We start from the raw sequence: 26,338 nt of genomic DNA on the forward strand, positions 1-26,338 counted from the left end.
ATTTTATTAGATAAACTCAATCTGATTATCCCACATTACAACTAGAAATTTCACTTTAAGCGTCATTACTACTGATTAATCAGAATCCATGCAATTAACAGTTACTTTTACCTAATAAACAGAAAAGAGATTGTAATCGGGTCCACTGCTGTCCATTTTTTCTTAAATGAAGGTTGTTGTTATACTATTACATTTTTATATTAAAATAAATTTGGTTGTTTAGTAATTAAGAATGCAATATATTTATTAAAGAATTCGTATGCATAATTTTCATTAGTGATGAAACACTGTAGTAATGGATGCTTTTACTCACAGGCACATAGATAAAGGTGATTTTTGTAACTAGTCTTAGTAAACACCTAATATTAAGGTGTGTTAAGGTATATCCAGTAATATTAAGAAATCTGTTTCTGCTGTGGTAATCATAATCTCAAACGGAGCTTTTTCAAATACGGCGCAAGTAGAAAAAGGATTTTTAAAATACTTTCAATAAAATGATGGCTTCCAAAAATGTTTCACTCAAAATATCATGTGTTCAGAAAAACTTTTCATGTCGCCATTGTCAAAAAATTGTTTTTCTGAATTTGTAATGCTGAAAAAACTTACGAGTTACCTAAGGGTAATCACAAAATTACGAAGTAAATGTACTTTTACCGTGCTGATTATTTAAACTGACACTTTCTTAGAAAGTAATAACATCAACCCAAGTTGATTGGTGGTCTATGCATAAAACTTTGCTAATAACGAAACTTGAAGTTTCTGTATGAATCAAGATTTCTAGTAAAACATAAACTTGAACTTTCTTTCAATATTATGGTTTTATCTTATTCAAATCACATTCATTAAAATTAACCGAGCCTAACTAATGATAAAATCCTTATCTTCGTTTCTTTGCGTATTTCGGTTCCTCCCGATGCAAAGACCCACACGAATAAGTTTCGATTAAACTGCAGTCCCATGTTATAGAACAGAATAAGATAAGAAAAATGCTGATAAAGAATATGAACATCATTGTAATTGAAAAAAGCAGAAACGTAGATGTATGTGCCTCTTTTATAACCTTAAATTTTGGGTTAGAGCATGACTGTTTCTAGTTTGGATGGTAACATCTAGGGAGCATTAAGTATCTTGTCTACCTTTTGGTGTAGTTTTCAGCATACTATTGTGTTGTATTATTTGCTTATTTTTTCCGAACGCTTATAAAAATTTATTGGTATATATTTTTACATGATGAGTTATTTTCTACTTTTAGGCGTTTTTATTACTATAGAAGATTGAAGTTTTGGATTTTTAAATATTAATACCAGTAAAATTAAATAATTTTATGAAAGTGGTGAAATTTAAATAAACTTAATGAAGGTGAAAATTATTTATAACGATACTATATTGCCAATTCTGGCAACACCTCCACCCATTCAAAATGGTGTTTGTTGTCTTGGGGATAGTCGTCTGCTGTATGTGTGAAGATTGTTATTGAGTAATGAATTTTCAACGTGTCTAGATTTATCTCAGAAATGCTGCTTAGACGCTGGGTTATTGTTTATATATTTTATATGGGTGAGCGAATGCTTTTTAAGAAGTTACTGTTTAATTTTGTGTTTGATGTTTAATTTGTATCCTAATATTGTGTGGTGTCGTGTTACATAAACGAAACGTGAAGTTAGTGATAAAGTTTTGTAAATAAAATGTTTTCTTATTAGGAATTGCCAAATGTTACTGGTTGTTTTTATTATTTTAGTTTTGTTTTTATTGTGTATGTTTATTTACATGGAAGTTGCTTGCAATAATTACTGATTGCTTGTTTTTAGAACGATGACCGGTTTTAAGGGTGTTTATTTAATGGAAATTATTTCCTTGCGGTTTTATTATTGACCGTTAATTCAACAGCGAATCAATTATTTTTGTAGGCAATCCTTAGAAAAAATTACTTTGTGAATTATACGATTTTTTGTTCCCGTTTTCATAGGTCAATATTGATTGAACCAGCACGTAAAATTATTTCCACCTAAACAAGTAATATCAATTGATAAATTAGTATAAAATAAAAATTCGAGATTAATTGCAAATTTAATTTCGAAAAGTAGTTCCTTAGCTATAGTACTTTATTGAGTTATTTTTTTCTGTGTATTGCGTTTCGTGCATGTAAGGTTACCTATAGTTGTTTTGGTATATGAAACGCCAAATTAAAATAAAACGCAAGTTATTTTTTTGAATTGATGAACTGTTAATTCTTTTAAACTAAATTTTAAATTGTAATACTTTATTATTAGGCCCAACTAAAGTTTTAAAATGATGTTTGGGAAAAGAGTGCTAACTTACTGTTGCAATTAGTAAACAAATTATATATAAATATAAAATTTACAGCCTGCGATTCACGTATTGTACAATAAAATGTCAGTAGCTTTTCTAAAAATTAATTTCAAACAACTTTCTAACTTTATTTTAGTTTAACATAAGGGCTAAAAATTGACTGATTTTTTTTAACTTAAGCTACTTACTGTTTAAAGGTATATTCTTACATGTATTTGTTAGCTTGGTGAATTGTTTTTTTATCAACTCTTATCAATTTGTTTTGTAATAGGTTTATAGTGTAAGTATAGCAATTATAAAAAATAACCAAATTTGGTAATTTGCAGAATATGTATAAACTTGATTTTTTTACACCAACAGAATATTGTAATTCGATATATAGCAACATGTTGCCATTGCATTTTTTGCCATTCACAGGTATTTGCCAAAGGTACCCATATTCCAGTACACACAATTTGCAATTAGAACTTTTAGTATGACAAAAAAATTGAAGAATGTGTACTCTATTCATTATTTTGCGCTATTCATCTTTATTGAATAATATAGAAATATAAATATTTTTTGATTTTTAGCCCCTTTTGACTTTTGTAAGTTTGATCTCAAATAGTAAAAAAATTCTCAAATATTTACACATTATAATGTATTGTACTCTGTTACCTGTAAATATTAGATATTTTTTGGATATATCATTACCAAATGTTAATCACTGTCAAACTAATCTAAATGTGTTAATAATGAACAAATAAATGGGTTTTAATGTAGTAGGCAATCTACTGCTGTAGTTTGTTAATTCTTAGATGGCGCCATCGAAACACTATATTGAAATAAGAAAATAAATATATATATATATTTATTTATTATCAAAATAAATAAAACTATGTTTATAATTTTATTTATTTTCTTATTTCAATATAGCATTTTAGTGGCGCCATCTATGAACTAACTACAAGGGTAATCGCCTACTACATTAATTCCAATAAATGGTTTTATGCAACAGCATTTTATTATTTATAAAAATTAATTTTTATTTCTTAATCTATTCTTAAATGTCTAAAATCAAAACTGATTTCATTTTTTCATCTTAAGATATTATAAGCCAAAATTAAATTTGTGTAATGAATTGATTATTAATTTGAAGAAACCTAGTCAGTATATTCTATGGTGAAGTTGATGTTTATTTTCTGATGCAGATAAATTCATAACTGCTTTCATTTTTACATTTGACAATTTTTCTGTAGAAGAAAACCTTTAATATGTATATCTAAGATTTAAAAAATGCTCCAGAAGATTATGAAGGTATTTGTTTAGGAGGAAGGAAGATAAATTACATAAGGTTTGCAGATGGTATTTTTATTTTAGGAAATGAAGCATAGATATTCAACACATAATTTAAAATTTAAAAATATGACAATATGGAAAGAAAATGAAGTTATGAAGTAGATACAAAAACAGAATACAGTATGACAGTGTAGGCCTACACAAAAGAACAAAGAATTGAAACAGTATTGAAATAAAATAGTTCAGGAATAAGGTAAATGCCTCCAGCCGATAGGCTGGAGGCATTTGAAATGTGGACATGGAAGAGGTTAGAGAATATAAAATGGAATGGTGAAATATTGAGAATTGAAGCTTAATCAGAACAATTTAGGATAAGGAAGGTAAATTAGCTCTATATTTTGAGAGATGGGCTGATTAAAACAGTGCTAAAAGGAACAGGAGAAGGTGTTTGCAAAGAACAGAGGTTGGAAGATACTAAAAATGATGATGATTTTAAAGGAAGTGGGTGGGAACTATCAGCTCAAAGGTTTTACTGCAAATAGACTGGTGTAGTGCAAGGAATCTGCCACGATGCTGACAACCATTTGATGAGGTTAGAAGGGTAATTTTATGCAATTATTGACTCGCCTCAGATTTTGATGAAATTTAGAATATACCTTGCTTAGGATCTAAGTTATTTGTTACAATTTTATAAATATACAAAAGCAATGTAAATTTCACTTATACAGTGTTGAATTACATATTTTTGGGTGAGGGTACTGTGTAAATTAAGAGAGATGTAACTCTGGTGAAAGGTGTTTCTGACAAATAATTTCAATTGTAACGAGTAACCTAGGTCCTTAATAAGGTATATTCCAAATTTCATCAAAATCAGAGGTGAGTCTATAATTGTTTATAATTTTTATGAGACCATTTATTGAAGAAATTATTAGTTCATTAATTAATTAGCCTTACTATTAAGACTTAACAAAAATTAGTGCTCGAGAACTAATTTGTTAAGTCCAACAAAAAATTATTGGTTTTTACATTTATTATGAATAACATTCATATTACCTTAAACAACGTAGGTGTAAATTTAAACAAAGATTATTTTATGAACTTTTTTAGGTAGGCTTTTTGAAAAGTTAGCAAATAATGAAATGAAGTTACTTATTTCATTGTTTGAAAAATTCGTTTTAAAATATGCTTTGCATATTTCTTATTTTTAAAAAACTTATTCAAATTTCTGTGCATATACTAGATATTATTAAAGTAATTTAAAACCTACATTAAATCAAATTGTTATTTTAGTTTTTATACCAAATTATGAACTTAGCATTGATAAATTAATATACTTTTAAGTGTGAATAATTGTGAACTGCTGTTGACAAACGTTTTAGAGCATTATTTTTATAAGTCAGTTTCTTAACTCCAATCCCAACCTTTCCTATTGATCTATTTACATAAAAGTTGTAATTCTATACATTAGTATATAATATAAAATTTATTTTTATTAATAGAACAACTCTTTTCTTATTTAAAATTTTAAACGTTTTGTATGAAAAAAGATGTTGCATTAAATTTATTTTAAGTATTTAAGTAATGAATTACAAATTAAATCTAAATATATAAAAGCAAAAATATAAATAAAAAAATACGATATTCAGTAATTAGGAATACTTGTAACATAAGCTTTTTTCATAAAAACTCATGACACTACATAGTATATATAGTTGTATCATGGCATGTACTTACTGTGAATAAAAGTTAATGTGTTACAGTGTTGGTAAATGTAGTAGTTTAGTATTACTTTGGTCACTTTTCATTATCATAAGTGTACTTAAGCTCTTTTTCAATTTATAGTAATTAGGGGAACTGTGCCAAGTTTATTTAGTCCCTTAATTAATATGGTAGGTGTTTTGTGTAGCATTCAGAATTATATGCTTGTTAAACCCCTAGCTGGACAACGGCCATGAACAAAAATAAATGACAACCTAAATTTAGTTATTTTGATAACTGTCTACACTAAATCAGTACAAATGCAGACATTAGCAAATGGGACATTCCAGAGCTGGAGTACTTATATAGTTGTTTTCAATTTCATCTTTTGTTATTTTACCAGTACTTATTTTCTTTTATTATGGTTTGAAAGTACTATTTTATTTCATAGTATCATCCAACATTTATGGAAGATTATTTTTTCTCAACTTATCATTGATTTAAATTATAAACTATGTCTACATTTAACATTTATAGTATGTATACCATTACTACTATTACTTTTTTTAAAATTAAGTGGCTTCTATAGTGGTAAGTTTGGGTTAAATCCATGGATTTTTTGAGTTATACAGCCCTCCACAAAGAATACTTAATTCTTATTAAAAAAAAATATTATAAATAAAAAAACAAATATTCATAATTTTTGCTAGTTTTTATTTTGAATATCTCATAAGTTGTACAAATAATTCAAATTTTGTAAGTTATACTTTATTCTGAAATATAATGATCAAGAAACTAGTTATAAAATTATTTAATTACAAACCATATCAAACTTAAATTTTAAAATAAGATTTTTGCTTATATCAAAATGTTTTCGGCTACTACACTTAATAGAATATATCAGTGGTGTAATTGATGTCATCATAATTTGAAGTAAAGTTGGTGCTTTTGGTTGAGTGGGTAAACTTATACCCGTAATTAGTTTGTGGTAAGAAAGTGTATCTGCTTTAGTTATTTTTTATGTTCATTTATTCCATTATGTTAAAATGTGTTAAGATTTTTTTTTGTGGATTCAGAATATTAAGTTAGTTGATAATTTTTGTGAATTTATTTATATGAGGTGGTTGGAAAATAATAATGAAATATTGCTATGGAGTTTATGCCTTTTACTCATGTATTCTTCGTTTTTTCCTGTGTACTCAGTGTAGGGCTTTGGTGGACCAGTTTGTATTTCCTGGATATTGTATGTGTTTGGCAATTGGCAACTGGTTTTGATAATTTATTTTTGTTTTTTTACTTTTTATTGCAATGGCAAAGGAAGCCTTTTTTTTATAGAAAGAAAAAAACCTCTCCAGCAACATGGATCTGAACATGAGGAAGAGTGGAAGTATTAGTAAAATGCTGTGTTTGGAGTATACTTTTGTATGGTAGTGAAACATGGACACTGGGGAAAAAGGTTAAAAAATAGGATCAAGGTTTTGATCTTGAATTTTGATCCTATTTATATTTCAATAGTACATATTTTTCTCCTATATTAATTGTGGGGTTAGAGTGGGTCTGAGGAGGATGAAGAAGATCTAATGGTTACACAGTATAAGTAACATAGAAGTATTAAGAAGAATAAATGAAGATAGAATAATATTGATAATTATCAGAAGGAAAGGAAACTGGATTGGGCATATAATTAGGGAAAAAATAATAAATACAATACCTTAAGGTTCCATTGAAGGTGAAAAAGGAAGAGATAGGATGAGACTGAAGTTAATAATTGGCAATAGGGGTAGTGAAGGTTATGAAAAGAAAAACATGGGACAGAAACAGATGGAAATAACATTGGTGCCAGGTACCTGCCAACAAGTAGAATATCACATGATTATGACTTTTTATGAAAGTTGTAGTTTACTTTGCTTTTTGTATTTCAGATTTTGTTTTGTGAATTCTTATATATGCTTTGTTATACATATATATTATATTTATTATAGTATATTGTAATATAGCTATATTTATTTTTATTTGGTTATATATTTTATTTGTTTGTAATGACATAAATACTTTATTGATGTAGAAAAAGTGGCTAATGATACATAAAAGCAGCACACATCATTGCTCTCAGAACGAAGAATAAATCAAATATATTTATCAGCAAAACAAACAAAGAAGAACTTATCCAACAAACATAATGTTCCAGGAGCTTATAAATAAAATTGCACAGATACAAAGTAATTATCTCGTACATTGGAAAAAAATGCATGGGTATTATTGAACTATCATTACATTCCATAGAAATGCAGTCAACATTTCCATCTATCTTATAAAACAGATCACAAACAACATTAATTTAAAAAAATAAACTTCCAGCAATTACTTGATTAAAAACTACAGAGCAACTACAGCAGTGTTAGTGATATATTTATATTCTCTCTGAGTGCTTAAACATAAATTAAAACATTTTGATATATATATTAAAAATGTCTGTTGAAGTTTGTAATAGTTGAAGATTTATCATTAATTAAAAACATTTTTGAATAATTGTCAATGTTGACTAAACAAAAATTATGTAATCAATATTTTTCATCAAACATTTTGTAAACTTCCTTTTCTTATCTAATTTTTTGAACTTAACTTCCTTACTTTTCTCTTTTTTGTATTTTATGAAGATCATTGGATGTTTCCTCTTCCCACACAATTCTTAGCTTGGGTTAGGTTGTTCCTTTTAGAATCCTGTACCTGTTCTTGGATAATTATAACTACACTGTTAGATAAAAAAAAATTTTAATGTTTCTCTAAGTGTGATACCATTTCTTGAATTGCTTTTTTGGGTACATTACAGATCTGTAAGTACAATTTTTCTGTCACCCTTAGTTTTAATTAAATTACGCTTCAGTTTCTGTTCTATGTACAAAAATTTGGGACTATCCTTCTTCGTTGCTTTTAGAAAATTTTTCATTAGTCCTAGCTTTATATGGAAAGGGGTAAAAGTATTTTTTTGGGTTCCACTAAGGGCTCATGAATAATATTTTTCCCATTTGGAGTTAAGTTGTCTTGTTTCGTCCACTCTTTGGTAACATAATGTTTATCCCTAGTTTGGCCATTCCATTCGCAAAGAAGACACATGTACTTAGTCTAGCCTAACTGCATGCCTGACAAAATAGCTATAACTTTCAAATCACCACATATGTTCCAGCTATGTTTTTATAATATATTTTTTCAAGAACATCTTTCATCACATCATATGTCTCTTTCAAATTAATACCATAAGCGATTGGTATTGAAGGATATTTGTTACTGTTGTGTAGAGGAACCACTTTTAAACTATACTTTGACAAATCTATGAAAAGGTGCCAGTCCTCAGGTTTATGAACTTGTCCTCAGTCCTCAAGTTTATGAACTTATCCTAAGTGCAACATAAGCTCATCAAGATTTGTGCAATAAACCAAATTACTTTCATCAATAAAGTATTGAGAAAGTTCTTTTTGTCGGCTTTGAAAGCCCAAAATTGTTTTTAAAGTAAATTCCAACCTTGCAGTCTTGACCCTAACAGTTCAGCTTGATTTTTTGATAAATCGCTAACCAAGTCATTTAATTCACCTTGTGTTATAAGGTGTGGCTTATTGAAGCTAATTCAAAATTAAAATCATTGTTGTTTTCTTCAGCAATGCTTTTGAAATATACATTCACAGGTGGCTCAGTAACTGGAATAATTTCACTGTGAGGCACAGGCGTGATTGCAGATTGCTATGAAGGATATTTTACAGTATGTTTAGATTTTTTAGAAATTCCAGACACTCTTGTTAAACAAAAGTAACAATCGTTACATGATCCTATGGTTCACGCCAAACCATAGGTACACCAAATGGCAAAGCCTTCCGTGTACTTTTCAGCCATCCTGTTAAATATGCAGAACAATTAGTGCATACTATATGAGGGCCCATGTCTTATCTGATCACCAATTTTACACTGAAAGTTCAAATCATATGCTTATTTAATTAAAGGAGTAATGTTTTCTGTATTTGATTTTACAGTAAACTCACCACATACATAATAAAAGGCATCCACATCATTTACACAATTTCGAGGCATTTTGACACTGCACTGTTAAAAAACTTAAGAAAGCAATAAGATTGAACAAAATTGATTCATTCCTAACTTTAATTAATAAAATTAATTCATTCCAGTGCTTAATACAGATAACACAGCTGTGGTTTCAGCTACATTTTTTGACCTGCACAGACATGATTAATCTTGTCCATGAAGGCTCACTCTTCAGTATTAGATATGATGCCATAGTATATGACTATGTTATGATTTGATTCTTTGTCTAGTAATGTTTATTTGTAACTTATAAATTATGTTAACAAAGTTAAACAATAAAAAAATGAGCTAACAAAATACAATATAGGAGCTTAAAATGCTAACTGTACATTAAAAAATGAAAAACAAATCCTTTAATAATTATTTAAAAATTTTTCAAATATGGTGGGTGATAGAAAGTTTCTGATATTAGTTTTCAGCATCAAAAAACAGATTAAAATCATGTATAGCATGTTAGGAAACAAAAATTATGTTATTAGTGCGATTGGATAAAAGTAAATTTTTGTTGCAGCATATATTTAACCCTGTCATTTGACCAGTATTGTTCTATTACTATCTGTTTAAAGAGTCCCTGATCTCCTTAGAGGTTTCTCTCAAAGAGGGATTATCCCTGAATGGGATGGGCTGTCCCCTGCTCCCTGGAATGACCTTGAGGTTTTTGGGTGGAGTTATTTGTTATTATGGCTCCTTCTAGGTTTCTTTTCTCATCACTCATCTCTTATTCTTATTCTTGATCTTTTTCACATTATTGGTTGTGTGGGTTTATTAACCTGTTAAGTCTAGCATGGTGAGTGTCAGAAATTGTAGTCTGTGGAAGCTTATTATTATTTGGTGGAAGTGTTATCTATGAGCTCCATTCCAGTCCATTGGCTGTACTGTAATGAGCTTAATAGTTTAAGTGTTGATCATTTAAAGCCGGGTTTTTTAATATGATTCCTAAATAAATACAATATGGTTGAATAAAGATGTTTGACAGCTGTAATAAATTTTACCTCTGAGTTTTAAGTAAATCAGAAAATAAGTATAAGCTTTTAGATATAAAATAAATTAAGAAAAATTGAAAACTAATTTGTATTAATGAAATTGTGAGTGTGTTGCTTTAAAAGTTTTTAAGATGTGCGATTCCCCAATTCAAATAATGTTAGTTTATCTATGGAACTTCATTTGCCAATGACGTCATTCGGAGAACAATGCAGTTCAAAACATGTGTGTATATCAAAATGATGGAGGTGGCTACAAGTAAAAAATTTGTGTGTATTCAATTTTTCTGATCATCTTTATTTTTCGTCTGGTTGTGCTTCATTTACATAAAAAAGGATATGCATATTTTAAAATGGCTTGAATTAATGTATGAGCTATATATTTGTTTTTGTAATTATAAAGTCAAGTGGGGGGGGGGGGGGCATGTATGATTTAATTATTTATTTCAGTTCACAGTTGTTTTCAGGTTTTACTTTCAAAAATGTCATACATTATAACTTCTTCACTTATGCTAATTATTCAAAGTCTTAGCATAGGACAGACATCAGCCAACAACCTATAACAGAATCAAAAACTGATGACCAATATTTTTGGACAATCCAGATCTGCTATAGTTATTTTTTATTAGGCTATTCACTGCTAAAAATGGTGTGTTTTGATGTGTTCTCACCAAGATGTGGTGATAAACACTGATGGATCGAAACAAGACGATACTGTTGGTTGTGCTTTTGTTAATGAAAGACCTTATATGTTTGGCCTACCCGGTATTACGAGTGTACTCACCGCTGAACTGTTCACTATAAATAAGGTTCTATATATAATTTACCCTAAATATAGAAACATTCTTATTTGCAGTGACTCGTGTAGTGCTCTCCAGGCATTAGAAAACTTTTATTCCAAACATCCTGTCATCATTGAAATTTACAATGCAATCGCTGAGTTGAATAATTGCAACATAGAAGTACCTTTTTGCTGGGTCCCTAGCTACGTAGGGATCCCAGGAAAGCAGATTATGCTGCCAAAAAAGCATGCATTCAACCTCCTTTCACAACCCGAGTTACTATCTCTGATTTTATTAATCGTGTAAAACAATCACTGAGAGCAAGGTGGCAAAGTGCCTGGACGACTACCGTCGATAATAAACTCCAACGGATTAAAGATTCTGTCTTGCCATGGGACTTCTCTTGCAGAAAAACTTGACATGAAGAAGTAGTCCACTGCCGATTGCGGATAGGACATACGAGGATCACACATGAGTACATAATGTCAGGAGGACACGCATCCCTATGCACACGATGCAACTGCCGCATGACTGTGCACCGCATTCTCATGACTGCATATGTTATGCAGCGTTGCGTCGTAATTTTAATCTACCCAGAAACATCCGTGGTATCTTATACAATGATAACAAAATTTTGAACCGGATGTTTCTGTTTTTGCGAAATACTAGGTTACTGCAAAAAATGTAATATTATCATATATATTTTTTATGCTAGAAGAGTTTTTGATAATTTTTTTACCCTTATCTTCAATTTTGATTTTTTTGGTTCTGTCTTATTTTATTAGCCGAGTAGGGAGCCTTTTGCACTCCCTATCGGAATTAGTTAAATTTTATATAGTTTCCTTTTTCTATTATATTAGCTTTTATATTTTAAAGACTCCGTCTGCGATATTAGTTTTGAGTTTTATTTCACTTTTCTAACTTTTGTTTAACTTAGTTTTTAATATTTAATTATATAAAAAAAAACTGCTTGAAATGTACATTATGAAGCTTAATTTTTTTTTCTGAAATGCCATTTTAATTTAATGAGATGGTTTATTATGCAGAGAACTTCATTTCTATTGCATGTTACTGTTGTAATAATTGTAGAAATTTATTATTTTTTACAGCATTTGCATGAAAGAATTGATAACAATGTCTGGAGGGGAACGAAAGAAAAGGTCTTCAAGGGGGACAGGATGGGAAGAAGCAGGAGCAGAATTTTATCAGGAAAGTTATCCTGGTGATGTTGATATGGAAGTGTTGCAACGAGATCCTCATCATATTGCTACTTTGTTACCTAGCAAGCAAAACAGAAATGGTGATTTTTTTTTAACATTTTATTTAGAACTTTTTCTATAAGAGAACAAATTTTTACATTTTTCAAACAGATAACATTTTTTATCCCTTTTTGACAATGTACTTATTTTATTATCTGGTATTCTTAATCTTATTTATTGATTGTTAGATGATGCATATTCAAAACTTAATAATCTTTGTATAAGTTGTTTTCATCACGTGCTGATTGTAAATATAAAAACGTAGTTTTTGACTTTAAAGATTTTAAAGTGAAAAATCTAAAAATGATGTAATCCTGTAGTAGCAGGGGTAATGTTTTGAATTTATATCAATACTTTTGTGTTTAAATTTTTTCTTTTTCTTATAATCCACATCTAATGTTTTATTATTCGTTTTTAAATATATATCATTGAAATTTATGTTAACTGATTTTAATTATTGATAAATCGTAATGAAATGTTAATGCGATTAAATTACAAAAAATGAAATTAAATTAGTTTCTGAACTTTTTATCCTATCAGCCAACATAACCTAATGCTCACTAACTTCATCTAATTAACCTTAAAAATGAAATTGGTCAATTGGTAGGTCGAATCAGTAATTGTATACCAATTATTAAGTCTGAAAATAATGTATATTACACTAGTACACTACTGAATTATGAAATTTTTCATGAGAGTACTTTGTAACTTACAGGTTACGTAACTCATGTGAAAGGCGTCCTATTGATGCCTTTTTTGATGTTGTATGTAAGTCATTTCCATTAGAATAAGGTATATAAAATATAGTTATTTGAATACTAATGCTTGTTTCAAAATTGACTTTTATTCCCCACTGATACGTTAAGAAAAAGTAAAGAAAATCCATCATTATTATTAAAACAAAAAGATTGTAAAATTTAAGAATTATGGTAGAGCAACACTTTTTTTCTTGTTTATTGATGATTAAAATGACCATAACAACATATGCCAAGATTATTTACTTTTGAGTATGCATCATCTTTCTAAATAATTACCAATTTATACATTATTACTTAAAGTATGTATATTTTTGTAGCTACTACAAAACATCCAAGAAGAGATTCAAGGGTTAGCCTCAAACGTAGAACCTCAACAAGATCAAGATATCACAGTACAGCTCGGCAGAGTACAACACAGCTCAATGATATTCAGATATCTATGATGCCAGATCTTTCAGGTAAATACTTGATACAGGAACATGTAATGCTTACATTTTTTTTCCTAATGCTATTAAAATGTATGCTATCTTTAAAAAAAATTAATTGCCAATGTTAATAACTATTTGCTTATTTTTCTTGTATTTAGAGATGTTCATCTGTTGGCACAGAAATTCACTGAAATAAAAATTAATTTTCTTCAAAGCATTCTCTGCACAGAAGTACTTATTATTTTTTCAAGGGAGGGCACTTTTTCATGAAGTAATTTATCCTCTCCTCGAAGCACCTTTTAACTCCATTCCACTTAACACTTAATTATGTTAAAAATTATACAGTGATGAAGTACTTAAAATTAAGCTTTTTAACTTGCTGGTACATTTTATACATAAAAGTGTCAGCCAGATATTAACTACTTTTGTCTTCCCAGCTCATGTACATGACTGGGTTGGCATGGAAAGATATTAATGGTGGAGTTATGGGAGGGGGATGGATGCTCCAGCCATCTAAGCATTCACAGATCTTTCTGGTTATTGCATCATGTCAGAAGAACAGGTTACATTGTTGTTTGTGCAAGGTACTATCGAGAAGTTTCTCACAAACGAGTTTCTCTCAGGAGGGTGTCAAATCCTCCAAACGTTTAACTAGATTGCATGCACAGTTTGGGAATACAATGTCATGTACCCAACGTACAGTCATATGACATGGTGTATGGCTGGGCCAACAAATTTAAAGGAAGGCATGAAGCTGTTGAAAGTGAGTCACTATAGATGTTTAAAGATAAGTGTGACAGAAGACAACATTAGATTAATCTGCGACCTCATTTTTTCACTTATCAGGACCTTATGGTAGAGACATTTTTTCAGAAGTGGGCATCAGTTATGGAAGAACCTATTTCATTGTTACAAAGGACTTTGGTTTCTCAGAATTCAAGTTGATTTTGACTCAAAATCAACCCGATTTTTTTTTTTTACTCAAAATCAGGCCGGACAGGAATTTTGTCAAAGACTCTTTGAATCAATTTTGATGAGAGTGAAATAATTTTTTTCATCAAGTAATTATTAATTAATTTTTAGTAATTAGTAATTAATGATAATTTTTCATCAAGTGAGTCCATCACTATACTCCCAAGTAGAAATCTTTGAATTTGAATCAGGGGAGAACCTTTCCCTATAAATGTGACATAGCCATTAGCTGGAAAAGTCCTCCAACCGTCTTTTGGGTCTGTAAAGACACACTGCCCCATGATTTTCTCTACAAACATTGCTGCATCGCTGAGTTTATGCCATGAAAAGAGGCACTGGAAAGAGATTGATTCTAGAGTGACAGTGAAGTAGAATTTAACCGGAATTGGATTGTGGTGTATCCTCTAATAATACAGAACCCCAGAAGAATATTTTGTACATGCTTTATACAAGCTCCCCACATGCTACAAAAAATAATAGAACTTCAGAGAGACTATGTAGGAAATAAGTAAATTAAAAAAAAAATTATTCTGTATTAATGATTGTTAAAAACAAAAGTCCAGTTTATATTTAACTGATACTCATATAGATTGGTGATATTACTGTGCACATTCTTGCCAAAAATGAATCATTAATTGGGCTGGTTGTGACAAGAACCTTATAGTGCCATAGTTATATGAATACAGTTATTTACACTTATTTTTGCTGTATATATTAGTAAATTATTTTAGTTATGCAATTCTGTAAATTGAAAAGTTTGAAACTTTTCTCCAAACTTGATAAACTTTAACAAATACTATTAGTAGTGTTTGTCTGTAGCATTGTAAACCAATCTTGGTAAAATAATAAACTGTATTTTAGCCTGAAATTTTTAGGAACTTGCATAATAGGAAATTTTTTGTGAAGTGACGTATATTTGTTTTCCACCAATTCTCTTGAAGTAAACATGTGCTGCTGTATTGTTGTTTTATAGTTCATATTTACTACTCAAAATTTTAATAAATGAGTGCTTGCAAATTAAATTGATTAATAATTTCTTTATTTTTATCAATAAAGTAACTTTTGTTGCACCTGTGTAGTTTTACTCTTATCAGCTTTATATGATTACAGTTCCTTATTTATTTCTAGTATATGAAATGATATCTTGTGTAGTATTGTCAGTGATTTCTAGAGATTGTTATTGTTTGCCTCTTACAAGGGTGTTAAAATTTTCACTATTAATGTATATAATGTCATACATGATGTTTAAACCATCTTGCTGTACAGGAGGTTATGTAAATGAGTTTTATTTATTTTTTTATACAAGTTTGTTTTATAGAACATTTTTGGTCATTATTGTTCCTTTTACGAGGGTGAATCAAATTCTAAAAGTAAATTTTGCTGTTCGATACAGCAAGCAGTTCTGAGCTGGATGGTGGTGAGAGGGGGGTTACTGTTTGGTATGTTAGAGAGGGGGAACCAGCTTGGTTATCTCCTCTGCTCTGTTCTGTTGTCATTTCAGCCTTGAGTGAGCAAGACGTTCCATCATTTGTTCCACAACATGTAATCATAAAATTTTTAATAAGGCTTTAAACCCATGGAAATTTTAACTCATTTAAAGGTACAGTTTGGGGATGCCACAGTGTCCCAGAATCAAGTGTATATGTGAGTCAGACAATTTAATGGCAGGTAAGAAAGTATAGAAAATGAAAGTCATGATCAATGCCCAAGGCCAAGTCTCACAGCTGACAACATCTGTGCTGTTCAAGAACTTATCAAAAATGATCGCTGCAGCCTTGAAGAATTCGAGTCATAAGTGGGTATGAGCTATGGGAGTGCTCAATCCATTATAACTGATCATCTTGGCTTTAAAAAATTAGTGCTTTTTGGGTTCTGAGGTTGTTGACCAAAAATCAAAAACAGGTTAGGATACAGATCTGTGAGAGATTTCTGAATCGATTTTTGCAAGAAGGGGACAATTTTTTGAGGCACATTGTTAAATGTGATGAAACATGGGTCCATTATTACAGTCCGGAGTCAAAAATGGCGAGTAAGGAGTGGTGAAGGAAGGATGAAGGCTGCCCAGTGAAGGCCAAAACCTGTCGGTAGGCTGGAAAACTAATCAAGATTTTTTTTGACTGAAGGGGTTTTACTTATTGATTTTTTCCACAATCAATGAACAGTAAATGCGGCTTACTATTGCCAGTTGCTATAATCAACAAAAGCTGCCTACTGAAACAAAAAATGGACTGTGCTCATCAGAGATGTAATCCTTCTCCATGACAACACCAGGCTGCACACTGTGATTTTGACAAGAGATAGATTTTAAAAAATGCATTGGGAAACCCTTGAAATCACCTTCCCTATTGTCCAGATTTGTTCCCCTGTGACTATTTTTTGTTTGCACCCTTGAAAGAATTGCTTGGAGAGGATTGATTAGAAAACAATGAACACTTGAGTTGAGCGTGTGCGCAATTAGTTGACGACTTGTCCTCAAACATGGAATAATATTCAAGCTTTCAAATCATTGGCAAAAATGTGTAGATAATGCAGGAGACTATATAGAGAAATGATGAAGATATGAATTGTTTATATTATTAATCAGTAAATTTATAAAAAAAATAACCATTTATATTTGATTCACCCTTGAAATTAAATATGAGGATCTTTGTGTACATATATGTAATACATACATGGTAAAGTATATTTAACTGTGATCAGGACCAGACATTACCCAACTAACCCTGGACTGTAATCAGTAACCAAATTTTTTTTTAAGTACACAAGTAAATTAATTTTTTTAAAGCATAATTTAAAAAAATTTTCATAAAATAAAATACCTCTCAGAAATGTGTTGGGAAAGTTTTTTAGAAGTATAATATTTCTTATTTCTTTGTTCTCCTACCAAGTAATATCTACAACAAATAAAAATAAGTTGATAACAGTTGAAGAAACTTGAGTATAGATCAGATTCAGTGACATTAGTGTGGTGCATGGGGCTAGAATTCCCAATAAATTTCTGTGAATAAGATCTTTAACAAACTATTTATGATATGTTACTTACTTTTTCTAACAGTACTAATTTTTACTATAGTCTTGAATTGAGCAGAATGAAGGTGGCTTTTATGTGGTTGAATGTCTTTTTATTTTGGCTTGACATGCAGATATTTTGGTATATATAGCCCCATGAAGTATTCATTGATAATTTGCTGTACTTCTAACTTTGCGTAATTAGCTTTTCATTGGATGCTAATTGTTTTTCAGTATGACTTTATGACGCACTCATGTCGCCTACAAGCATTGTGGTTACGACTTCTAAAATCATATATTCATGGTTGTAATAATGATGTAAAACTACTATTTAATTAGAAAATAAGTGTAAAATTGCAGTGTAAGTGTCTCTGTATTTATTTTTTATTTTGTGCTTATAAAAATTATTATAAAGTGTATGTGGTGTTAAAATATCAGCACCCCTCTTTCCTGCATTCAGAATATTAAATGAATATTTTAAATTATCTTCAGTAAGGATGAATTGGTGGTCAGTCAATTTTAATTCAGTTAAGCTTTTAAAAAACTTTTGAAATTATGTTAAAAATGTTTATTGTATATTTTAATATAGTTTAATGTTTTAGAAAACTTGTCAAATGAGGAACGTATGTGGGAAGAGATAATGCTAATTAAGGCAATGCCTATATGTATGACTCAGAAAAAAGAAATGAAGGCTAAACTTCAGGTAAAAGTTATACATTATTTTTAAGATAATATAAAAATGTACTTGAGATATTAATTCTGGGTGCTGTTTTTTCTTCTCATTGTAGACTAGGAAATTTAGCTGCTAAAAACAAAAAACAATGAAATGGTGGTATGGCATGTTGAACTGTTATATGAATATAATGGTTGTATATAAATATAACAGTGTTATATTTTGAACCGTCACATAAAATATTTCCATAACTGATTCAATTCATTTACTTCATTTTATTTTATTGATTTTACTTCATTCTTCTCTGATTAATCTACCAAATGTGTTCAGTGATCAAATCTGTAAGTTCATTGGTTGTCTTAGAAAAATTATGTAGTGCCCAGTTTTTGTCATCTTTCACAGTTCGTAATATCTATAGTACCTTTAGAGTAGTATAAATTTTTATTATTTCTTTTTAAATTAGCTTTAGAAATTTGAAAGTAGTCTTGCAATTGTGTAGCAAATAGTGTTGCTTTTCTAATTGTTATAGCATGTAATAAATAGATCTGTTACTCTTAAAAATAGATCCCAGTTTTTTATTTTATAGATCCCAGTTTTATATTTTTCTGTTTTGAGGTCCCTGAAACCAAACTTTTATAACTATATAGATGTGTTGATTTATGTGTGCCATTATATTTTTTCTTTGTATCTTTGGTATGCACAAATTTTTTGCAATAGTTTGTGTGTTAGATTGGTTTTATACTCGTTTATGTGATTTTCTTGTAAACTACGCACAATACAAAAACATGACCTAAACAAAAGTTACTCAGATTGGAGAGGGCACCTCATGGTGACCTTGGATTTGATCTTGACATTATTTCAAGGTTAACAGTTTTTTCAAATGGAATGACCTATTTTTGACCCCACCAAATGTAACGAGCAGAAAATTTTATGTTGGAAAATTGGTCATACATATGACCTGAACCTTTTTGTCAGGGTTTCATTTTAATTTCCATAGGTGATTTTCTCGTGAACTATGCACAGTAAAATAAATGCAGTGAACAAAAATAACTCAGATTGGAGGAGGACAACTCATGATGACCTTGTTTGACCTTGACCTTATTTCAAGGTTAACACAATTTTTTCGGTGGAATGTCCTATTTTTGACCACACCAATAAAATAATATCTCTAAACAGAATTACAGGACCCATACAACACTTATCTCTGATGCTTAGCTATATGACCTTCATATAAGTTCAAAGGTCATATATGTGTGACCACATATTCCAGTGTAAATATTTTTGTTCTTTTCATTGGTTGAGCAAAAAATAGGTAATTCCATTCAAAAAATTTATGGTAACCTTGAAATAAGATCAACTTCAAGTTCAAATCCAAGGTCATCATGAGGTGTCCCCCTCCAATCTGAGTAACTTTTATTCAGATAATTCTTTTATTGTGCATAATTTATGAGAAAATAGCCTGCGGCAATTAAAATGAAACACTGTATATTTATAATGAAACAAATAAAATTCATTTTTTTGTTAAACATGTTATCCAGTGTGTTGCAATTAATAACTATCAGAACCACCATAAACACTCCACCTTAATAGCAACCTCAATGTAAACTTAAAAGTTTACATAAGTATTTTTTGAATTTATTGATTTATCATCAGTTATTTAAATATTCCTTTCCAACAATGCATTACCATTGTCATGATTAACTGTACTGGTAAGTTTACATTTAGCTTCCTATTAATTTGGTATGTTCATGGTGGTGTTTTTCTTTGATATGCTGACTAGATTTTTTGTATTATTTCATTTTTATGTGAGTTAACAAGACATTGTCGAGTTGAAACATTTCCTATTTTTTGGTAGGTTTTATTTGATAAACCTCATCTCTTTAAAGTATAGATCTCTTATTAATTTTTAACGTTTGGCTATTTCAACCTATTAACTTTTTTTATTATTTTTAATCAGTATTTTTTTTTTTTAATGTAGTTAGTAAAGTTTGAAATAGTCTTTTCACCCTTTTCACAGAGTTAGGATTCCCAATCCTTAAAAATATGTAAATTTTACTTTTGATGGTTTTTAATCCTTTTTATTATATTATTTTGAATAATATTGAGTTTTTATCATATTTTCAATCCTTAACATGGGATTAATCCTATCCCTATCTTCTTTTTTATTAAATTTAAGTTCATGACTGCAATGATCATTAGTTAAAAATTGTGACTACAGCATTCAGTGAAACTGCAACCACACTAGCAACTTTTAATAATTTTTATGACTTTTTTGTAAAGGTGGGTTTGGCATTGGCATTTCTGCATCTAATTTTCAGAATGCTACTTGCTTGTTCCAGATTTTACAAAACCACTGGTTGTTAGTGATTCAGTTGATCATCTTATCTAGTTAGTAAATTAGTTTTTAATTATTAAAAATTCTAGTAATCCATTATCTACTTATGGAATATTAATGTATTTTATTTTTTGAAATATTTTACAGAGTGCTGACACTTTTAGATTACAAGGATTAAAGCAGTTTAAGTGGCAGAGAAGAAAAATGTGGGAAAATGTAAAAATTCGTTGGAAGGAAACATACATGAAATTAGAGCTTTGGAGACACAGCTTAAAAGAAATAGAAGGAAATTTTGGTACAGGTGTAGTTACGTTCTTTTTATTTGTTAAGTGGCTAATGTTCTTAAATTTAATAATAACAGTGTTGATTGTTTTGTTTATAGTTTTACCTACAGTGTTTATGTTAAAAGAGAATTATGATGTAGTTACTTGCTTCCCAAGTAGTAATAGTGATAATATCACCACAGAATGTTGTTCTGAAATTTATAGCACAAACAGAACTATGACACAAGCTTCTTTGTTTGATTTTGTTCAGGGTACTGGGTGGATGGAGTCAACATTTCTATTTTATGGTATTTATCCTCATTTTCCATTACGGAGCGATGTATTGTACTATAACTTACCTCTAGCTTACATCTCAGTAGCACTTTTTTGTTTTCTCATAAGTTTAGCTGCTATTTTAAAAAGTGCAACTCATGGTTTTAAAGAAAGACTGATTGAAAGCGAAGGCCAGTTTTATTATTATTGTAATCTGGTTTTCGGAGGGTGGGATTTTTGTATACAAAATGAATGTTCTGCTGCGATCAAACATAAAGCTCTTTATCATGAGATAAAAGGTTCTCTAGAGGGGGAGCGGCGTGAAGAAGAAAAACGAAATCGATCAAGAGAAGAGAGATTGAAATTATTTATGATTCGTACAATAATCAATTGTTCAGTTGTATTTGTTCTTGTATTTGCTGGACTTTTAATATTTTTTACTTATACTTTTTCAATTGAAGCGTTAAAAAATAAAAAGCCTTTGTCTCAGCATGATGCATTGCTTTTGGAATTTGCTCCTTCCATTTGTATTGTAGGGTTAAATCTTATATTACCAAGTATATTCAAATATTTGGTGTCATATGAACAGTATAGTCCAATATTTGTTGTTCGTATTACACTTTTTCGTACAGTTTTACTCCGTCTTTCATCACTCGGTGTATTAATGGCTTCATTCTATGTGACTGTTAAATGTCAGATCCATTCTAGTGGTGAATGTGATTCTTCTGATAACAGCTGTGAAAATCCTCTTTGTTGGGAGGTATACATAGGAAAACAGATGTATAAATTACTTATTCTAGATACAGCATCAAATATTTTGATTACATTCCTTTTAAATTTTCCTCGTATGCTGATTGCAAAACACATTAATTGTAAATTGGCTCGTTTAATAGGAAGACAGGAATTTGAACTGACAAAGCATGTATTAGATGTAGTTTATACTCAGACTTTGTGTTGGTTAGGTAGTTTTTATGCACCACTTCTTCCAGCAATTACTACTGTAGTATTTTTCATCATTTTCCATGTGAAAAAATTTGCCTGCCTTGTTAATTCAAATCCTTCTTCTACTATTTATCGAGCATCTCGTTCCAATTCCATGTTTATGTCGGTTCTACTTATCTCATTTTCTGTTGCTGTAATCCCATGGGCTTATAGCATTTCAGAAATAACACCATCAAAATCTTGTGGTCCATTTAAAAATCAGACTTCTGCTTGGTATGTTATGGAGCACACATTTAGCAATTTCCCGGGGTGGATAAGAGTGATTGCTGATTTTTGCACTACAGCTGCTTTTGCTATACCAGTGTTTGTGGTTCTTGTTCTTTGTCTTTATTATTATTATGCTGTTGCTGTTGCAAACAAACATATGGTGTTTGTTTTAAAAAAGCAGCTGGTATTAGAAGGTCATGATAAACAGTTTCTCCTTAATAGACTTAGTGCATTTATTAAACAACAACAAGAACGACATAAAGCTGTTCGTTCTATTGAAGTGCCAAACAGTTAATGCTCATAATGTATAACTATTGAATTAAAATATTTTTGCTGATAAAGTGAATAATAATTTATGAACAACTTTTAAATGTACTCTGCTATTGATATAATTGAATAATACTCTTTACTGACCAATTTCCTGGCTAGTTTTTTATGAATTGTATTTTATAAACAGTAGTTTTAACTAATCCATGAGATTTATTTGTAATTCAGTACTTATGAAATATTTTTCCTTAACTCTGGATGTTTTTTTCATGATCATTTGTGTATTTGAAAATTTTAATTGGGAGTAATTAGTGTCCATTAAAAAAAGTCATTTGTAATTGGTAAAAAGTAACATGCTTTAACAGGAGCTAAGTTATATGTTACAACAGGACCTAAAACTACATCTGGATTGATTTTTAACCTTATATGATTTACTTATCACACTGTTAGGTTTTCTATATTAAATAGTATTTTTCTTAACTTTTGTGATTAAATAATTTTTTTATGCTAATAATCATGAATTCAAATGATCATTTAGAAAAGTAAGCCTCTGCAGTTTTTGTAAATTTTCTTTATCTATCCAAATCATGCATCATTTATGATCCAAATGCAAAGGGATGGTCAGTCTAAAGAAAAAGTGGCCTAGCCCCCCTTTTTTGGTAATTAAAAATAATACGTAGCTATACATAGAGGTTATTTATTCTCTTTACCTAATAATAATTAACAGTTACAATCTTTGAGCTAATAATTTGTGTTTGGTATTACAGTCTAGTGATTTAAACTTTATGAAAGGGAAGAATGTCAATATGATTTACTTGGAGTTTGAAAAGGAATTTGCTCTAATCAAATTAATGCTTGGTCTGACAATAATATTACAGGAGGTACTTATTTGTTTGTTTTACTTTTCCTCATAGGATTACATTACTATCTATTCAATCAATTTAGAAAAGAAATTCACTTAAATGGGAAAAGATTAATAAAAGTTCAATGAAACTTTTGTTTTTATTCAGTGATTTTTTTAAATTTTATTATTATTTCTTTAATAAATCTAAGAAGCATTCAACTACTGTGGTCATCAGTAAAATAAATTTGAAAAAGCATCCAGTGAAACAATAACCAATGTTTTTTTAACTAATGAACTATGGAAGCAGTTTATTAAATATCTAATTAGACAGATAATCTGTTAGATATTATTTTGCTCTCCCTAGAAGACAGCACATTGCAGAATTGTAACCTCTTCTGTAGCTTAGCACTTATTTTTGAAATTCTGGTGTAGGTTAAAAGTCCTCAGATCCCAATGAAAGGTGTTGGATTATTTGTTATAACACAAATTTTCATTGATCGAACATACGTAACAGTTGCGACTAAGCTGGGCTTTATTCATGTTATTTTTGCAGTTGTTATTAATGGGAATGTTGGCTGAAAATTGATCTATTAGTCTGTTGTAAATTCAATTCAAGATTTTTGGAAGTAAAAAGGAAGAAGATGTAGCTGAATCTGTATTTGAGAAATGGTAAGAACATTATGAACTTCTACACTCTTAATTTGATGTTTATCAGATTAAGAATTATATTGACTGAATTTTTCATTTTCAGAATATCTGATATAAGTAATTGTTATTTACTTAAGGTTTAAACAATGTTTTTTTTTTATTCTGACCTTTATTTCATTTTCAAGTTAGAATATTTCTTACGATGAATGAAAAGTTATTTTTACCTGAATAAGAGGTATCCAATCCATAGATGAATTGTGTTAAGTTAGTGTTTGTGAGTTTGCTGTCTCTTTGTATTTTAATTGGCTGGATTAGTTGTATAAACAAAACCTAATGATCTTAGATTGCCAAGCATTTCCTAAAAAATGATTGCCAAGAAATATACATATATTTTATTGTGTTTATAAAGCAAGCTACTCTATCTAATTCTGATTTGAAGAATCCTTTCATCAGAAATTATATTCTATCTTCTTCCTCTTCATTTATAAGTATTCTGTTTTTTCTCTGTGGTTATATAATCTACTTAGGCAATTTGAAGATTTGATTCAGTGGCTTCATGTGCTATTACCAAAAATGCAGCAGTATGAAGTAACCTATCTCATTTTATGTTATATTACTGTTTGAGATATTCACTTGTTCCAGAATCATCAGGTTGTTAAAAGTAGTTTATTGATTTCCCTTTGTTCCATTATTGTTAATTTATCAATAATTGCTATTTCTACATAATTTATGACATTCTAAGTTATTTCATTATATATATATATATACACACACACACACACACACACACACACACATATTATTGTGGGTTTGTGATTTGACAAGGATATTGAGAGATAGTACATTAGTACATTTAAAAATTCTTACAAATAATTTATTTACTCTTAAATAATGCACAAAATAAGTCAATTATAACTAGCAAAATTCCAATTTTACTGTACACCTTAAATAGCTTTCACAAATTAATACAAAAATTAACAAGAGATTATAACAGTAAAGATAACAATTACAAAATCAAAAATTCACTTTATGCAAGAATTATTTACTTTTAATGTTTACAAAAAAAAAAAGTTTACACTTTTATAAATAAATAATGTCACTTTGTCCCCTTCTTATACTTAACCACTCCAAAAATGGAATACTCATGGTGATGCACTGTTTGCTCGTTTGTACCACACACTCACTTCGAGTGCTTGTACACTATCCTTGCATTTATTGCACACTGAATGATGAACTGCAACTCCAATGCTTCTTGATAGTATTTATACCTCCGGGCCTAGGGCTTAATTTTTTTTATTTAATATTTTCTTTTGTAACCTTTTCACATCATAATGAAAACATAAGTAAGATTCTAGAGCCAGGTGAAAGAAGTACTGCGATCAAAAGACCCTCACAAAGTAAAAGGGGAATAGGGAAAGATAACAGAAGTAGAAGAGGAAGTAGAGATGAAATGTAGAGAGAAGATGAAGAAAATAGATGACAGGTGGACAGCATGAGACGAACCAAAAGTCATGGAAGAGTTAAGAGAAGATCCTTATCATACATCCTAACCAATACCTGGCCAAGGATGTTGCCAACAATTCTTGCTTTCATTCTGTCGAAAATTCTGCCACTTGTTCTTCTGCATCATATTCTACCATCAGTGGAAGTTAGTAGAGGAGCCCTGTAGTACACTTGTAGTAACTCCAGCTAGAACTGTTTTGGTGATTCCAGTCGAAATAAGACCCCTTGGCAGATGCCAGGCTCCAAATCCCCCTCCAGGTAATTTTTGCTGTTATTACCTACATAGAAGCCACTTCGCACAATTTCTTGATGGATCTAATCAGCAAAGCATTGTTAGTGTAGTAGCTCTTCATATCCTGGTGGCTTCTGTTGGTTGGTCTGAAACCTGGATATCAATGACAGTCGCCAGTCCTTCTTCGACTGGTACGCTATCCGGTTTTCTCATACTCTCATCAAAGTCAAACTGGCATTCATAATAGACTTTGAAGTTCAGCTTCTGTAGAGCTGCCTCTAAAGTCTTAGCAACAGCATCATGCTGTAGTATTCGCTTGTCATGAATCCTGTAGCAGTCCTGGATGATATGGACAGTGGTCTCATTCACACTACAGTGCTCTGTACTTGATATTCCGCTGTTGCCTGTGACTGCTAGATTTTCTGACCATGGATGAAAGGTAGTTTCTGATCATGTGCACAAAATGCACTTAGTCCCTTCCCGGAATAGCTAAAGATACTGAGGAGATGCAGGAGGTCGAAATGA

The 26,338-nt window shown here is 30.0% G+C and overlaps 1 protein-coding gene across 1 annotated transcript; it reads left to right on the forward strand.

Annotated features, from left to right (window-relative positions):
• Positions 1–993: 993 nt before the first annotated feature.
• On the forward strand, positions 994–22,725 carry LOC142319232 (transmembrane channel-like protein 7). The gene is made up of 5 exons (XM_075356270.1): positions 994–1,557; positions 12,250–12,440; positions 13,475–13,615; positions 18,169–18,269; positions 20,722–22,725. The coding sequence occupies exons 2-5, from the start codon at positions 12,257–12,259 to the stop codon at positions 22,612–22,614; spliced, it is 2,319 nt and encodes a 772-aa protein (XP_075212385.1). The 5' UTR covers positions 994–1,557; positions 12,250–12,256; the 3' UTR covers positions 22,615–22,725.
• Positions 22,726–26,338: the final 3,613 nt, after the last annotated feature.

The sequence above is a fragment of the Lycorma delicatula genome, chromosome 2, assembly GCF_047948215.1.
Source record: "Lycorma delicatula isolate Av1 chromosome 2, ASM4794821v1, whole genome shotgun sequence".
Lineage (NCBI taxonomy): Eukaryota > Metazoa > Arthropoda > Insecta > Hemiptera > Fulgoridae > Lycorma > Lycorma delicatula.

Excerpts from the sequence above, each read along its gene's own strand:
- LOC142319232 (XM_075356270.1), top strand. The coding sequence starts at position 12,257 with ATGAAAGAATTGATAACAATGTCTGGAGGGGAACGAAAGAAAAGGTCT. Across the intron at positions 12,441-13,474 it reads TAGCAAGCAAAACAGAAATG|CTACTACAAAACATCCAAGA; the intron begins GTGATTTTTTTT and ends ATATTTTTGTAG. Across the intron at positions 13,616-18,168 it reads TATGATGCCAGATCTTTCAG|AAAACTTGTCAAATGAGGAA; the intron begins GTAAATACTTGA and ends TTAATGTTTTAG.